Source organism: Pristis pectinata, chromosome 1, assembly GCF_009764475.1.
Source record: "Pristis pectinata isolate sPriPec2 chromosome 1, sPriPec2.1.pri, whole genome shotgun sequence".
NCBI classification, from domain to species: domain Eukaryota; kingdom Metazoa; phylum Chordata; class Chondrichthyes; order Rhinopristiformes; family Pristidae; genus Pristis; species Pristis pectinata.
This window is the reverse complement of record NC_067405.1, coordinates 34,003,232-34,021,460: the sequence shown is the minus strand read 5'-3', so window position 1 is coordinate 34,021,460 and position 18,229 is coordinate 34,003,232. Positions and strand designations below refer to the sequence as shown.

The window sequence follows — 18,229 nt, the reverse complement described above, 5'->3', positions numbered from 1 at the left end:
CTAATAAAGACGACTATGGAAATTAAAATGGATAAACTGTTTGGTGCAGATACAATGCAGTCTAAGTTGCTGAGGAAAAAAAGGATGAAAGTGCAAGCTCCCTGGACCTATAAATTCAGGGGCAGTATTGACGAGTTGGAAAATTATCAATTGCTCTTAATTTATATAATCATACAATACTTGTTTCAGTCCAGGATGCTCTGCTGTACATGCAAACCAGGTGCAGAGGCTTCATCATGATGTGCTGGAAACTACGTAACCTTATAATCCAGAGAGAACAGCTGGTGCCAGAGGAACAGCAGCACGAAAACCAGGAGTCTGGAAAATCTGAGGCACATCCTGAAGAGGAGTAGCAGGGCCTAGAAGGTCACCTTGGATGACCCCTGGCTGAACAGCAAGGTCTCATCTCCCAACAGAGCAGGTAAAGAAGGCATTGTCTGTACAGGCTACAAGGGACTTCCTCATAGAGAAGCAATTTTCGTATGTAGTGACCTAGATCATAGTCCATTATATAAACCAGATGACACTCTTTGCACTACAAACCTTCAAGCCAACAAAGTACACCAACAATCAGCCAAAAGAGCCTTAACATGAGATTGCTTTACACGTGTCTGGTCCCCATGGTCTTCAGTCTTGTCCCTGTAGTCAGCTCTCAGCTCATTCTGAGCAAGTTCTTTTCATGGTAAAGAACTGCAAAAGTCAGGGACAGCAATGGCAGTGTACATTATGTCAAGACTCTTGAAAGGTGACTTCCCAACTGCTATCTCTTTGCTCCAGAAATAGAGCAATCTGCTCAAGTACAGCAGCTCTCTGCTCTTACCAAAGAGCAATTTCTGGACATGTAGCATCTCCCTAGTCATGCAGAGCAGCTAGGTGCTCATGTGCAGCATTCCTTGGACCCTGTAGAATGGATGGATCTCATCCCTGTGTCCATTAAGAGTAACAAACTGCCCACAAGCAGCATCTCTTTGTTCAATGAAGGTTTTAAGTTATTCCCTGATGGCATATTACTGTTCCTTTAGAGCTTCAACCTTCTCCTGTGTGTCAGAGGCCAGACCTCTAGCTAGACCTGGATGAGAGAGCATAGAAACAAAGATATTATGTGACCTATGTCTTTCCCTCTACAGCATCTCCTACCTGCACCTCAGGTGCTGTGTGACAGGACTGTAACTGAACCCCAACAAAATGTACATGACATCCAGAAAAGGGATCATCATCTTCTGATTCTGCACTACATTCTGGGAGACCATTTGACCAAGTAGACCTGACATTCCACTAACCATCTTATTCTGCATCAACATCAACCTTGTCATGAAAGCATCTTTATTGTGGTCCCTTCTATGTCCTCTGGTGCAATAAGGATGTATGGACCTACCCAACAGCAAGTCTCCATACCAGATTCCTTATGCTTGCTCCCTGCTAGTACCTGGTGCATCTCCCTGTGACACCAATCCCTCTAACCTACTCTGCTCACCCTACATGGTGTCAGTCTCTGAAGTGATGCTGTGGGATGTTAGGCACAATGATGCATTGTAGTCTTCATTATCATCCCCCACTTCCTCCTCTCCATCCCGTCTTCGCTTCAATTCTCCTGTCTGGCTTCCTCATGTTCTAGGCCTCTCCTGATACCCTGAAAAATCAGAAAGTTGTTGCATTTGTGCCCAAAACACCTTTATGGTGATGCAGCAGTACAAATGGCAATGGGGGTGCCTACTGTCGAGCAAGTCAAAGGGATGTGCTAACTTACTAAGAAACACTGTTAATGAGCATTTCCCTTGCCCTTTCCCTTGCTGTGCTAGCCTAAGTGGAGGAAGCGAGGATATTGAGCAACCTTTCCTTTATCCTGGAGGCTTGATTTCCTCATGAGGGAAGGAGGGGATAAAGTGTCAAACTGTGAAGGTACAGTGTGGTGCAGGAGAGGGTGGGCTGTGTGGAGGATGTCAGTGGAGTTAACAAGTGAACTTTTAATGGTGGACAACTCACCTTAACATATCCTATGAGGTCTTGAAATTTCTCTTGGCATTGCTCCACGGTCCAAGAATTCTCACCCTGACAGGAGACGAGTGCAGTCACCTCCTGCCTGGCTCTTCTAATGGTGGCCCTGGTAGATCTAATGTCACTCTTTGCCACCTCACCATTGCCATCACCAAGTCCACAAGATCTTCATCCTGCCATGCAGTTCATTAGAAATTCTTAGTCTGTTGGAGTGAATCTGGGAGCTCTCTCCTTCTTCCCTGCAACCTCACTCTCTGCCATGGTAACCAAAATGTCTGCTGCTGCTGTGTGGCTGCAATGGGCGAGGTGCCTTTCCAAGTGACGCCCTTCTCTGATTGTTTAGCCATGAAGTGTTTGTGCTTTGCTGCCTTGAGTGTGGCTTTAGCACATCTTTCTGGGTATAAACCACCTTAACCCTGTTTCAAACATCGTTTGATTGTTATGATCTTTTTTCAGAGAAACCCCATTTGGTGGTAGTACTAACCACACCTGTGTTTTATTCCAGCATAAACCTGTGAAATCCAATTTCTAAATTAGAACTTCTTTAGCAAGAACAGACTAAGGTGATGGGCATTTCAGACTGGCCTACATGTGGCATCTGTAGAAGCTGCAACACCTGAACTTTTATCTCCTTCCTTTCCCCCAATCATAGCCCCAGTCTTTTCAAGTGAAACACTGACTTACATCCATTTCTTTTGATCCAACATCCTCCACTAACTGGTCATGAGGTAGTCCCCTCTCCACTGCGAAAATCAACAAAAATAGCTTGACTGCTTCCCAGAAGATTCCATTCTTTCCACAACCATTAACTAAAGCTTTCAATCACCTGTCTCTTTAACTCTCTGTCTCACTCCCTCTCTGACCTCGGCTTCCCTCAATGTTCTCATGAAGTGCAACATCAGCTGAAGAAAAGCACCTTATCTGTTAGATACGTTACAGCCTTCTAAAGTCAAGATAAGGTTCAACAATTTCATTCTGCTATTCATTTAATCCCTCCTACATTACACCCTGTCACAGTAATTCTCATTTGTCCTTTCCTCCCCTTCTCCCTGTAACTTTTGCCAGTTTGCCAAAAGGACATCAAGCAAGGTGCAAAGCAGACAGCTAACCAAATGCTAGCCGTCTTTTGGCAAACAAAAATTACTTTAAAATTGTTCATAATATTGATGTTGCTATAGCAAAATAATGTAATAATTTATTTAACTCTGTCATTGTGTAAAATATGAAATTATGACCCCATTTCCCTATTTAGGAAAACCAAAAATGTTTTGAGAAAGCAGAATTGTACTATTTTGGGTGACACTGATATTTGGAATGCTAGATAGAATTCCTCCCCCAGAATGAAAGAGGAGCTTGAAATTATAGCAGTGCCAAGAAGTAAACAGTTCAAAGAGATGTCCAACGAGGACTTCACAACTGAGCAGTTTAGGTACTGAACTTACTTATTAATAACAAAATAAAACTGTGAAAGTAATTGTATCCATTGCAGGAGTTATGTGCAATCAAGTCAAAGGAAAATGGATTGCAAGGGAGGCAACAAGGCCAGCTGAATTGTCAATCCAATAGAAGCAAATAACAAGTTCAAGAAAATATTCACAAAGTTATAACTTCTTTCACTTTTGTTGACCTAGAGCCAAAAAAATTATACTTCAATAAGAAAGTTATTCAAATATCAATGAATAATATTCCATCTGAGATAATTATTTCAAGGAATGACATTATAGTAGCAAAACATAATCTTAAAATGTACCTACAAGCAAAAGAATATGGAGACACAAGAGATTGTGCAGATGCTGGAATCTGGAGCAACACACACAAAATGTTAGAGGAACTCAGCAGGTCAGGCAGCATCTATGGAGGGAAATAAATAGTCGACATTTCGGGTTGAGACCCTTCATCAGGACTGGAAAGGATAAGGGCAGAAGCCAGAATAAAAAGGTCCAGAGAGGGGAGGAGTACATGCAGACAGTTGATAGGTGAGTTCAGGCGATAGGCGAGTCCAGGCAAGAGGGCCAAGGAAGAAGGGTGGGGGTGGGAGAGGGGGGAAAAGCAAGAAGCTGAGAGGTGATAGGTAGAAGGAGGTGGGGAATAGATAGGCAGGTCATGAGGGCAGGGGAAGGGATGGGCAGGTCATGAGGGCAGGGGAATGGGAAAGAGAAGGGGGAAGGGGGCCAAAGGAATGAGGGAAGACAAAGGAAAATAAAAAAGGGGGGGGAGGGGTTACCAGAAATTAGAGAAATCAATGTTGAGGCCACCAGGTTGGAGAGTACCAAGGCGAAATATGATGGGTTGTTCCTCCAACCTGCATCTGGCCTCAACATGGCAGTAGAGGAAGTCAGGGATAGACATGTTGGTATGGGAGTGGGATGTGGAATTGAAGTGGATGGCCACTGGAAGATCCTTGCTTTTGTGGCTGACGGAATGAAAGTGCTTGACAAAGCGGTCACCCAATCTGCGTCGGGTCTCACCAATGTAGAAAAGGCCGCACCATAAGCACCAGGTGCAATAAATGACACATGGAGGGAATGTAAAGAAAGGGACTGAAGATAATATTTTTCTTGTTAGTATCATTTCAATAGATTTGGGTGAATACGACAGAAATAAAGTTATTGCTGTCTGAAATTATTACTAATAATAGCTGTATTTTTCAATGATGGTGGTAGTTTAAGCTAAAATGAGTTAGGCTGATTTTTAATCTAAAATCCTGCAAAAAGTAGTCCTCCTTTTGAAAATACTGCCCTATAGAAATGAAAGCCTGATTCACCTCAAGATGCTGGGATGTTTCCTCTGTCTGCCAAGCTTCCTACAGACTATGTCCTTATTCTATGCCTGAATTAGTTTGTCTCTTTCAAAAATAGACGGTCAATGGCATGTTGCTATGCAGAGAATGGTGAGGTTGCTTATGTTTGTACAGGTGACCCCCACGTTACGGAGAGGTTGCATCCCTAGAAAATGTCTCGTATTGCAATTTTCCATGAAGCTGTATCATCTGCACACGCATCAAAAAAACTTGAGTAGAAAAAGAATTTGTATTGATTTCCTTACTTTTCTTTTCCACGTAAATTCAATGAGAGTGAATTTCATTCTGTATTTCAAAGTTTTGGGTAGTGATTTGTGAACTTCGTAAGAGCAAATTTTTGCTACGCACAAGGCTATAACGCAGGAGTATGCTGTAACTGAAAGTCACAGCATCTCCAGAAAACCAAACATTAAAACAGAAGCGTCTTCTTCAAATACATTATAGAGTGTTAAGAACAAAGAACTGGGTTAAGACCATAGACTAATGGCTCAGTTCCCTAACCACAATTCAGTCTTTCATTGTACATAATACCAACACAGAGTGAAATTGAATAATATTTAACTTAACCCACCCACCAGGAAATTGATGGGATTGGGCCAGTTCCTTGTATTAGACTCCATCTGAGTTTGTATTGTGTTGCAAATACATTTGGACAGAATGCAAAATGGGCACACAAGAGATTCTACAGGTGCTGGAATCTGGAGCAACACACACAAAATGCTGGAGGAACTCAGCAGGTCAGGCAGCATCTACAGAGGGAAATAAACAGTTGGTGTTTCGGATCAAGCTCCTTCATCAGGACTGGGCAGCTAATGCACTTCCTGGCGTATAGGTTAGGTTAAAATGACCACACTGGATCACTTAACTCATTAATAATCATCAATTATCCTTTCTTCTGGGCTGAAGTTAATCTCTCTGCTTTCTTCTGTTCCTTATTATGATCTCCACCTTTGCCTTAACCCCTACTTCTTCACCCAATCAGATATGTTCTGACCTCCTTGCACCTCACTTTGTGTTTAAATCCTTTATAGCCTCATTCCTCCTTATTTTTGCAGGCCATAGAGTTCCCTGAAATTGGACATTTCCCAAATATTGATTTCTAATGAATTCTTCCCTTTCAGCCATACCTTCAGTGACCTGGACATGGCAGTTCTGGAAATCCTTCCCAAACCTCTATCTCCCCACATCTTTTGGCTCCTTTAAGATCCTCATTTTAAACTGGAGACACAAGTGATTGCAGACGAAGGAATCTGGAGCAAAAACAAACTGCTGGAGGAACTCATGGGTCGAGGAGCATCTGTGGAGGGAAAGGATTAGTCGATGTTTCGGGTCAAGACCTAGCACCAGGACTGAAAGTGGACCAACTTCATCTACTGACTGGGGTTTCAACTCATTCTCTTTCCTCCTCCATTAGCTGCTGTTCCAGTTCCATAAGGTCTTCATTGTTTACCTCTTCAGCATGAGATTCAAGCAAGCTATTGACATCATCCTCATTAACCTCAAGCTGAAGTTGATTACCAAGGGCAACTACTTTCTCTGTCACATCTTCTATCGTCTCGGAAATCATGAACAAAATTAGGACAAAGTTTTTTTTCCCATACACCATTCACAATTGTTTGCTTTACCTCAGCCCAAGCATCTGCAATATTCTTAAATGCATTGTTTCTTGTGTCTATGCTGTATAACACTCTGACTCTATCAAATGAGATTAGCTCAGGTAGGCAATTTAGTCAGGATGGACGAGTTTCCATGCTGTAAAACTCTATGACTCAATGTTGTATGACTTCCAAAGTTCCTTTAAAGTCTTCTCTTCTGCTGCATCAGTTACTTTAACAGCTTGAGAAAACGTCTTGAGGAGGATATATGCTTTAAAAGATGCAATTACACCTTGGTCCATTGCCTGAAGAATAGCTGTTGTGTTCGATGGCAAGTATGCAACCTTGACATATGGATTAAAGTCATCCAAAAATGCAGGATGCCCGGGGGTAGTATAGAGAACTAAAAAAATCTTGAATTCCAAATTCTTGAATGCACAGTGTCTCAAGAACAAAATGGTTCATAAACACACTTCAAAAAGGGCCAACATCACCCAAGCCATTTTGTTGGACTTCTAGGTGACCAGAAGAGATGCCATTCAAATTCCTTTAAGAGCCTGAGGTTTCTCGTGCAGATAAACAAGCAAAGACTTAAGTTTTCAATCTCCCTCAGCATTTCCACCAAACAATAGGGTCAGTCTCTCTTTTGCTGATTTATGTCCTGGAGCAGACATTTCCTCCCTTGCAATACAAGTATGTTCAGGCATACATTTCCAACATAATCTAGTCTCGTCCACATTGAAGAACTCCTTCCCTAATTATCTAAGCCAAAGCATCAGGAAATGCATTTGCTTCAGCGTGGTCAGCCATGCTGCTTCCCCTCGCACTTTACGTTTTGTAAATTAGCCCTTGCTTTCAATTTGTTAAACCACCCTCTACTCAACAAATCTTCACTTTCATTACCATGCTTTTTCTTCAAATCTTCAAAGAAGTTCTTTAGCTTTTTCATGAATAATCATCAGGCTTCGACATTGATTTTGATTTTCAATCCAAATCACCAGCAGGTTTTTCATTTCAAATATCAAACCATTTCACCGCTTTGTAATGATGGTAACCACATCAGGGTCAATCCTTCAATGTGCTCAAGAATGTGTGCTTTTTCCTGTGTTCTTTATGATGGTATCAACCATTGAATGACCAAAACCCAATGCTTGCCGATGTTCGATGACACTTCAGCTTGTTCAGATGGCTTAATTATATCCATTTTAATTTACATTGTAATTGTTTTCCTTTTCTTGGATGCACTACTATCATATGCATCATTTTTTTTGCTTTTTGTAATGGTAAAATACTAAGAATTCTACAGTACAGCAGTGTTTATAAAGAATTACAAACACTGCTATCCAATATGGCACTCTAGGAATGAACACATGTAGGATTTTTGGAGCTCGTTTATATGTGTGGTTATCCATTAGTCAGGCATTCATAACCTGGAGATAGCCGCATATGTAATGTACACTTCCTTTCGTTAAAATCTTTGGCCAGCAATTTAAGAGAGCTTTTAACAATAGAATGTTGTAATATGGTCCTGATACAATGCACTTGTACAATCCTGACAGTAGGTGGCATTATGAGAATAATTCAGACCTTACTCCCAACTCCACTTTGTATATATAAAGTAACTTGCCAAAGATAATTTATGAGTAAGCACATATTTGGTTGATATATTCAGTTTAAAATTTCTTACATGGGTTTTATGTAAATACTTTACATTTACCTTAACCTTTGCTTTAATCAATATCTGGTCAGCCAAAAAAGCTATATAGAGGAGAAATTTACTTTGTAATCAGAGCAAGGGTTGGTAAATAATTACTAAATTGTTCCATAACTCTCATTCTACTTCAAAAAAGCAGGCATTTTCTAACCTCTTCAGAACATGGATTAGACCAGGATTTAGTTTTCAATAGGAATGTGAAGGAAAACTCTCCACTTGCTTTTAACAATGCTGTCCCAACAGTACCTGAAAAACTCAGTACTGCAGAGAACAATGCAATCTGCTTGACTGCCAGCCTATATACCACACTGTATGTCCATTCCTTCAATGGCACCATGACTGTTGCATGAACCATTACAAGAAGCACAGAAGTAACTCACAAAGGATTATTTGACTGCATCTTCCAAAGCCATAACATCTGCCATCTAGAAAAATATTGTCAGCAAGTGAAAGGAATCCACTGCCTGCTACTTTCCCTCCAAGTCACATATCCTGACTGGAATTTAATCACCTTTCATTCAGCACCTCCAGGATAAAATCATGGAGCTTCCTCCTTAACAGCACTGTGGGAGTAACTTGACTATATCAACTGTAACAATTCATGAAGGTCATTCCCCACAACCACCTTTCCAAGGACAATCAGAGATGGCCACAATTCGCATGAATGAATAATTTTTTTTAAATTGTGAACAGGACTAACCTGTGATAAACAATGCACTCCAATTAGCAGGCAAACATAATTTTCCAAACACTTTATAAACATAGATGGACTATGCTCCTCAGCGTCAACATCTCAGAGGATCTATCTTGGGCCCAACACATGGGATGCAATCACAAATAAGGCACACCAGCAGCTCTACTTCATTACGAATGTGAGGAGATTTGGTATGTCACCAAAGTCTCTTCCAAATTTCTACAGATGTACAGTGGAGAGCATTCTGACTGGTTTCATCATCGCCTAGTATGGAGGCTGCAATACGTAGGGTCGAAAGAGGCTGCAGGGGTTTGTAGACTCAGCCAGCTCCATCACGGGCACAACCCTCTCTACCACCAAGGACATTTTCAAGAGGCTGTATCCATCATTAAGGACCTTCACCATCCGGGACATGCCCTCTTTGTGTTACTACCTTTGAGGAGGAGGTACAGGAGCCTGAAGACCCACACTCAATGTTTTAGGAACAGCTTCTTCCCCCCTGCCATCAGATTTATGAACGGTCCATGAACCCATGAACATGACCTCGTTATTCCTTTTTTGCACTATTTATTTATTTATGTAAATTATAGTAATTTTTATGTCTTGCACTGTACTACTGCTGCAAAACAACAAATTTCACGACATATGTCAGTGATAATAAACCTGATTCTGACAACATTGCTTAAAAAAATTATTGTTATTATGCTTTATCCATTATAGTGCCCTTTGTTTCAGTCGCCACATAATATTTCAATTCTAAAAGGAATTACTGTTTCTTCTCATATTATTATGCATCCAAAGTGGCTAACCAGCAAGGATCTTCACCAAATTGAGAAATCAGAGTCACTTGTAAAAGCTGAAGAACTAAGGATGGCTTATACCATTTCCAAATAAACATTATAAGGCTCCTTTCAAAAATGCACCAACTGCCATGCTCAGTGATTACCTGCTACTGCTCTCATCAAATCTGTAAAATCAGAAAGCATCACTCTGAGCTTCCTATTTCTACCATATGATGCAAGTATCTTTAAAATTTAGTAAATTTAATAGGGGTAGAAAAATGTAACACCTGGAATACAAAAACTGAAGAAAACTTACTAATACTTGCACTTAACTCATCTTCTTTGCCAAAAACTCTCCATTCTGAAATCAACTTAGACAAATTGCTAAATTTTCAAATGCAACACAAATATCTCACAAATCATGGTGAGGGTTTGTTATTGCCATTGATTTGCTGATATAACCAATGCTAGCCTGTAACGTACTTAGTATTCCAGTTACTGTTTAAAGTATTCAAGTTTTGCTTTCAGGTCCTCTGAAGCCTTCAAATGCATTAGGTACATCTTAAATTGGCTCTAAATAAAGACTTTATTTGCCTTTAAGATTACAAAAACTATCAATGTCTGAAAACAATGATTGCAAACATTATTTAGAATAAGTTAGGAGTCAGGGAGATTTTGGTTAATTATATTTCAATGTTGCCAGTTGTTAGTTGCTTTAGAGCAAATTAGTGCAGACACTAGAAATCTGAAATCAAAGAGAAAATGCTGGAAATGTTCAGCAGTTCAGGCAGCATCTGTGAAGAGAATGAGCAGATGCAGCCTGAACTATGAAGTATTTCCAGAATTTTCTGTTTAATTTCATTATTTGGTTTAGTAAATCCTTAGGCTAAATTTTAAGTGCTTTTGTTTACTCATGATAGACTACAGACTAATCACATTTATTCATCTGAACCATTACCTACATCATATTTAAAAAAAGGCAAGTGGTATGAAGTGCCTAAAAATGTTGCACGAGTGTCACAATAGCTGTAATGTAATTGGGTCAGTTGATTTAAGTTCCCCATGGCAGGATATCAGTGCCATTCATCTATTCCACTGACTGCATTTTCTGTTGTCAATGCCGTTATACTGCCAAACCCTACAAACCAAATCCCATTCACTGGAGTTGTTCTTCACAGACTATACATAATCCATTTCTGTTTCCCTTTGTCACGAACCAGCAACAAAAGAAACACACTGAGCATGATTTAGTGTTAAAAACTATTTTATTAATCACTACTTATGGTAATACGTAAAATAAAAGTAAAAAAAAATGTTAGTATGTTAGAATTCAAAAATGTTAAACCTCGAACGTTAACCCCAAACTAAACTCGTCGTGTGTGTGTGTGACAAAGTCCAAAACTCCCAGTTCCTGAATGGTTCTTAAAGTTCAGTTCCGCAAGCCATAAGGTGAAACATGAGCAAGGGCTTCTTCAACAACCACCGTTGTCTGAAGATAAGATGTAGATGTAGAAAAACATAGAGAGAGTACATACGAAATCCAAATGTTCCAGGATGGAACCCAAACGACACTTCAGTGTTTACTCGGTAGTGACTTCCTCACCCCGAAAAGCATCCGAACCGTGGTCGTCCACACACAAATACCTGTTTCCTTCTACAGGTCAGCAACAAAGTGAACTCCACCGGATTACTTCCAACTTCCATACATGGATTTCAGTGGCAAACACAGTTATTGTTTCTCATCCATCGATAGAGAAAACAAGCAGGCTGGTGTTTACTCATGATAGACTACAGACTAATCACATTTATTCATCTGAACCATTACCTACATCATATTTAAAAAAAGGCAAGTGGTATGAAGTGCCTAAAAATGTTGCACGAGTGTCACAATAGCTGTAATGTAATTGGGTCAGTTGATTTAAGTTCCCCATGGCAGGATATCAGTGCCATTCATCTATTCCACTGACTGCATTTTCTGTTGTCAATGCCGTTATACTGCCAAACCCTACAAACCAAATCCCATTCACTGGAGTTGTTCTTCACAGACTATACATAATCCATTTCTGTTTCCCTTTCACAGCAAGGCCAGTGGATTCCTCTCCTACCACATTCCCCACCCAATCTCCTTCTCCCCCATATGCAGAGACTACCATAACTATCCCTCTCCCATTTCTCCTTTTCCAAATTGCTTTAGAATCTATTTACCATCTTCATCTTGAAGAAGAAAAACACTATGATGCTGGAGGAACTCAGCAGGCCAGGCAGCGTCCGTGGAGAAAAGCAGGCGGTCAACGTTTCGGGTCAGGACCCTTCCTTCGGACTGAAGATAGGAAAAGGGGAAAGCCCAATATATATGCAGGAAAAGCAGAGCAGTGATAGGTGGACAAAAGAGGGGAGGTGGGGTGGGCACAAGGTGGTGATAGGTAGATGCAGGTAAGAGATAGTGAGAGGCAGGTGCGGGGGAGGAGGGCAGAGCAGATCCACCGGGGAATGGGTCAAAGGTAAGAGAAAATAAAGGGGGTAGAAAAAAGAGAGATAGGCCAGGAAAGGGAAGAAAAGAAGAGGCATGGTTGGGGGTGTGTGTGTGTGGGGGGGGGGGGGGGGTGGAGAAAAGGGGTGTGGGGATTACCTAACGTGGGAGAATTCAATGTTCATGCCATTAGGCTGCAAGGTTCCAAGACAGAAAATGAGGTGCTGTTCCTCCAGTTTGTGCTTGGAATTCTCCTGGCAATGGAGGAGGCCGAGGACTGACATATCTGTGATAGTGTGGGAGGGAGATTTGAAGTGATTGGCAATGGGGAGATGCAGATTGTGGTTACAGACAGAGCGCAGGTGCTCTGCAAAATGGTCACCTAGTCTGCATTTGGTCTCACCAATGTAGAGGAGGCCACATTTGGAGCACCGAATGTAGTAGATGATATTAAGGGAGGTGCAGGTGAATTTCTGTCTCACCTGAAAGGACTGTTTGGGTCCTTGAATGAAGGTGGTGTAGGGGCAGGTGATGTACCTATGGTTGGGGGCAGTGGAAAGTTCCCTGAGTGGGAGCGGGATGGGTGGGGGGAGGGTGGTGGAGTGAACTAGGGAGTCATGGAGAGAACGGTCCCTGCGAAAGGCAGCAACGTAGTGGGGAGGGGAAGATATGCTTGGTAGTGGAGTCTGTTGGAGATGGCAGAAGGTGTGGAGAATGATGCGTTGGATACGTAAGCTGATGGGATGAAATGTGAGGACAAGGGGGACCCTATCCCTGTTGGGTCTGGGAGGGGTGGGGGTGAGAGCAGAGGTGCGGGAAATGGCAGAGATACGGGTGCGAGCTTTCTCGACCACGGTCAGGAGGGGAAGCCATAGTTAGAAATGCTGGACATCTCGGATGTTGAATCTTGAATACTGAAGCCTTCCTGCTTTTATGACTCCTAAGCCCTTCCATCTGATATTACTGACCCAACTAAAGCCAAATAGATCTTCCCATGCAAACCTTTTCAAGAAATATGGTAAAAATAGATTAAGCAACTAAATAGATTAAGGAATAATGTAAAAAAGGCAGAAAATGCTGTAGCAAGAGTTCTGGTGAAGATTCTTTAACCTAAAATAGAGGGATATGTGGGAGGAAGGGGTTAGATAGTCTTAGGCGAGGTTTAAAGGTTGGCACAGCATTGTTGGCCAAAGGGCCTGTATTGTGCTGTACTGTTCTATGTTCTATTAAAACAATAATTCTGTTTCTCTTTCCACAGATGCTGCCTGACCTGCTCAGCATTCTCTAGCCTTTTCTGTTTTTATTTCAGGTTTCCAGCATCTGCATTTCTTTTGATTTTCAGGTCAAGAAATAATGATCTGCTAAAACGCTGCTCTAAGTTCCATTTTTTAAAATATTTTGTCACTACATGTTAATATCCTAACAATTCTCCATGACATGACATATTCTCCCTGTATTTCTACAATGACATACTTGGTAACAGAAGTGCACACAACAATGCAACCTTTCTCCAATCTGTATAACGAGCATTAAATTCAGCTACTTGTGTAAAGTTTTCTGGGGATGGGCATGGGGGAGGGGGGAGGGCAGTTGAAGGGTCAGTGGTTCTTGAGCAACTCATTTGGATACCCTGTTTGCTTATTAGGGGTTTCAGTAGATCCAATGAAGTTACAACAAAATCCCACAAAAGATTCCAAGACTTCATGCATACTACAGTGCCATACACCTGTCTGTCATACGTTTCCTCTGAAGCACCTTATCACACAACTTTTAAAGCTTCAGATATACAAATATCAAACTATCTTTTCCTGCCTCCAAGTATGTCAGTGTTGTATGAATCGGTGTGTAGTTAAAATCTTGAAGTACCATGGCAGGACGGGTCATTTGATACGAGGCTGAATTTGTAGGTGGGAACACAAAAGCCACACAATATTTAACAAATTTCTCTATTGTTGGCTGTTCTGGTGTAATCTAGTAGTAAAATCTCTCAGAATAAATACTTATTTAGTGAGAGCTTTCTTCATACATGCATCTGCAGAAGAAATCACTGAATTACTGGAGAAAATAATGTCACCTTTATAACAATTTAACCAAAAAGTTAATATTGAAAACTCAGCATGTTCTACTAGATCTATGATTGAAATTGATGATGGCAATCAATGATTACTGAAATGACAGAAAACATTGAAAATAAATTGAAAATTGTCTGCTACCATAATAACTGCTTTGAAGATTTAGCAGAGCCACTTTTTTTTGTGCTCTCCCGGGTACATCAAGTACAGCACTCCTGAGTACAACACTCCTTAGATACACTCTACAGGTCAGGTGCTTGACATGGGGCGGGAGGAAATAGATTGTCAGTTTCCTTGAAGAAATTTATTCAAAATGACACTGAGAACTCCAAGCTCCTCAACACTGCTGTGAAACCTCAAGACCCCAACTGGAATGCTGCCAAAACACAGGAGCACCTGGGCAGTGCTATAAAGCCCTGGATCCCAGTGCTGCCAAACACTAGGATCAAGATTTCAGTTCTGTCAAATCTCAGAATTCACATTCCCCCACCTGTCAAACCAAAGGATCATTCCCTTAGTGCCAAAAAATCCAGGGATCTTTGTATCCTGTCAGAAAACAAGACCACCCTGGAACATTTCAAAATCCCAGACCTACTGCACACGTTGGGATAACTAATAGGCTCATTGCAGTGCTGTAGAACTCCACTCCTTTTTCTCCTCTATTATGTTTTAAACACAAGGTGCATACCTCGATGGAAATGCTTGCCTAATATCTTGTTGTTCATCCAGATCTTTGAAAAAGGTAAAAGTTAAAAATTGAGTGCATAGACAAAGTAATCTAATAATAATCAAGAGCACTAAATTTCACAGATAAATGAACAAATTGTAAATACTAGTTAAATCTCAGAATACTTTGTAATAAATCTGAATTTTTTATTCAGTTACTGTGTATTGAAGGCTCTGATAAATCACTGTGTCACGCAAAGTATGACATCTAATTATTGAAAATAATTTCCTGACTTGCATATGAATATTAATCAAAGTTGGGACATCATATTTCAAAGCATCTAACATGTAATAAAGAAGTACTACATGATTTATCTCTGGACTGAAGCTGGAAACTTGCAATTACCTTTCTATCTGTTAACTCTGTTGCCAGCCAGAAATTAAACAGTGCCAATTACTTAAAACATTTGGAGTTAGTTGTCTTAAAAAAGGACAAATTAAACACAACACTACTTTAGCAATAAAGTTCTGCTTCTCCCAATTTGTATTTCAATTTCAGCAATTATTTCTCTCTCTCGTTTCCATTCATCTCCCATCTCTATATCTTGTAGGTTGATAATCTGTGACTAACATGGCTTCACCACAACCTCTCAGCTCTAACTATCACTTGTGTCATTCTTGGTTTTGAACCTATCACAGACCTTCCCATTGTTCTCTCCATCCCTCCCTCTTCTTGGCAGCTTAAAACATATTTGATTTCTAACTTTTTCTAGTTCTGTTGCGAGGTCATCGACCTGAAACTTTAACTTAGCTCCACGTATGTTGTCTGACCCATTGAATATCCCCAGCATTTTCTGCTCCTCTTCCAGCGTGGGGATTTGCACTGTAGCAATGATCAAACAAGTTGACATATTTCTTCCCTAGATATGCTTTCCTTACAATAATCAATTAGATTTGTTTTGATCTTTTATACATTTACAATATTCCAGAGTTTTGCATTTGTGTGGCCCTGACCAATACATTGTTAATGCAAGAGGAATTAAAGCATTAATTGACTTGATTTCAGTTTATAAAGAACAATGCAATTCTGGTCATCTAGAATTCTGATATACAATTGAGCACTAGAGGAATAGCACTGTAGATTTATAAAAAAAACATACTGAAAAAGATGATTATTTTTGTACATATACCTTTACATGGTATTCAGAAGCTTTTACACGTATAAATTTACATTTTCAGTTTTGTTACTTATTTGGAAACTAGTGTGCATGCACCTGTAATCTGGGGTCCTCTTCTGAATATCCTGAAAATGTGCAAATTTTAAGAAGTTCGAGTGGAGGTGTAACTCCTGTCAATGTGACCACCATACATTCAGCTATGAAACATCATATAATTATGTGTGTAATATAGTTGAATCTAAATCATTGATCAGAGAATCACTAATATTTATGGCTCTGGAGACCAATCAACCCATCGTGTGTATGCTAATCACCAGAGTTTGATATAAAAATACATGTGATATTTGTTGTATAAGATACAGAACTATGCCATGTGAAAAAAAGTATCATCCTAAAAATGCCAAATTAAATAAAAAGGACCAATTCACGCAATGAAGTTGTTAGGACTCAAAACTTTTTCTTTCACAACGTCTGCTTTAAAATCTATTCATTTAAAATCCATGGGACACTGAGTAATCACTCCAATTGAAGATTAGAGGCCCCGACCTATGCGCCAAAAAAAAGTTTGAACAGATATTTTTTTCAACTGCAGTAAATGCTATTCTTTTAACTACCCGTTAGTGTTAAAACGGTTTCAGTTGTACACAAGTTAAAGCAGTTAGTTACAGATTCTGCATGGAAGAATATTGACCTAGTCTTTTATAGAAACTTATGCTGAAACAGAATTTCTGCTTTTCGAGCAGCAGTGGGATAACTGGTTACTCGATTTACTCTAAGGAGATTACGCTGGCCACGGAAAGAGATTACAGTGGAGCATTTTGAACACCGCACGGCAATGTACGAGCAGTCCCCAAGACACAGTGCACTCTTAAATATTTCCAACATCTCCCTTGGTCAACAAAGGGTCGAGAAGTCTCATTGTACCACACGGTGGCTGAAGGAAAGTAAAATATGAATTCTACAAGTCTGTACAGTAAAGGAAAGGAAGGCATCTGAAAACCAGATTAAAAGCACAAGACCAATTAACAGATTCTCCAAGTCTGCTGGTCACATGCCCACCCATGTTACCTAGCAACAAGACAACTCACTAGAAGTTCGCCAAGAAGAATTTCAAATCTGTAGCTGAGTGGGGCTTTGTTGCAATGGAGGAAATATCGGTTTACTAAGTCATAATGTGGGGAAATACAGTAAAACCTTTCACCTGATGCATGGTCCAGATTGTCGAAGGAAAAAGTTCTACATGTGTTCTTTTACTTCAAAAATTGTCATAAACACGGGGAAAATCACGAACTACAGTTGAAACGATGCCGGTATGCAGTGAATAGCGGAATTCAGTCACACTGTCCCAAATTCCCATGCACAACTTTTACCTGATGCATCCTGCTGGTTCCATTATTCATTGCTTTTCAGCACCTATTTAATGGGTTTGTAATATAAGCAAATGTCAATTCAAAGGCACGTTAGAATTAAGTGCTGATTAAATTGCGAGAAATGATAGATTTATGCCCAGTCCAACGCCTCCTACATTTTAAACATCATTCGCTGGAATTAATAACCTCTCCAAATCAAAGACAAACAATATTCCTAACTAAAAGCGCATCTGCGGTTGCCGTATAACGTACTGTAAAGCACTGTAAATATATATTACTCCAAATAACACGCTATTTCACATACTTAATTTCATTCGAGTGGATAAGATAATATAGAAGTATATTTCCTAGAAAAATAGAAACTTTCTAACCTTATGCAGCTTCTTACCTTCTGGGTTGCATTGAACTCTGAGCAAAGTTGCAAGAAGAAAGAGTAAGCATGCCTGACCGGCCATGCTACAGCCTTGTGCCGGAATCTTCCCCAGCTGAAGCTGAAGCTGGCTTTGTAAGGAAAGGCTGTGGAACCTGGTTGATGTACAGCTCGACTATCTTTCTATTCTCCTGATGCTAGCTGGGAAAAGGCGTGTTCGAAAGTCGGGACAGTGCGTTCGCACGAAAACCGCTCATTGCTAAGGCGGGGCGCTGCGATACCCGGGCCCTGGATGCAGCATAACGCAGAGCTGTCTGCTGTTATAGGGAACTGTCTGCAGCTCTCACTAAACCGTTATTAGCACGGTATTTGTAAACAAAAGGTTAGTTCAAAATGTTGGCACGGCCACGTAGACAATTTCTAGCATTTAACTCCGATTTACCAAAACAGCTTTGTTCAACTTGCTTCGAAATCTGAAGTGAAATTGTAATTATACGTTAGGAAGAATATGAAATAAGCTGTA

The 18,229-nt window shown here is 40.4% G+C and overlaps 1 protein-coding gene across 1 annotated transcript in view; it reads right to left on the bottom strand.

The window, feature by feature from the left end:
- LOC127576928 (low-density lipoprotein receptor-related protein 2-like) overlaps nucleotides 1-17,881 on the bottom strand; it is a 51,573-nt gene extending 33,692 nt beyond the window's left edge. Inside the window, exon 1 of the mRNA XM_052027755.1 lies at nucleotides 17,725-17,881. Within this exon, the coding sequence (XP_051883715.1) occupies nucleotides 17,725-17,791 (67 nt within the window). The 5' untranslated portion in view covers nucleotides 17,792-17,881. The remainder of the gene's footprint in view (nucleotides 1-17,724) is intronic.
- Between the last annotated feature and the right edge of the window lie 348 nt (nucleotides 17,882-18,229).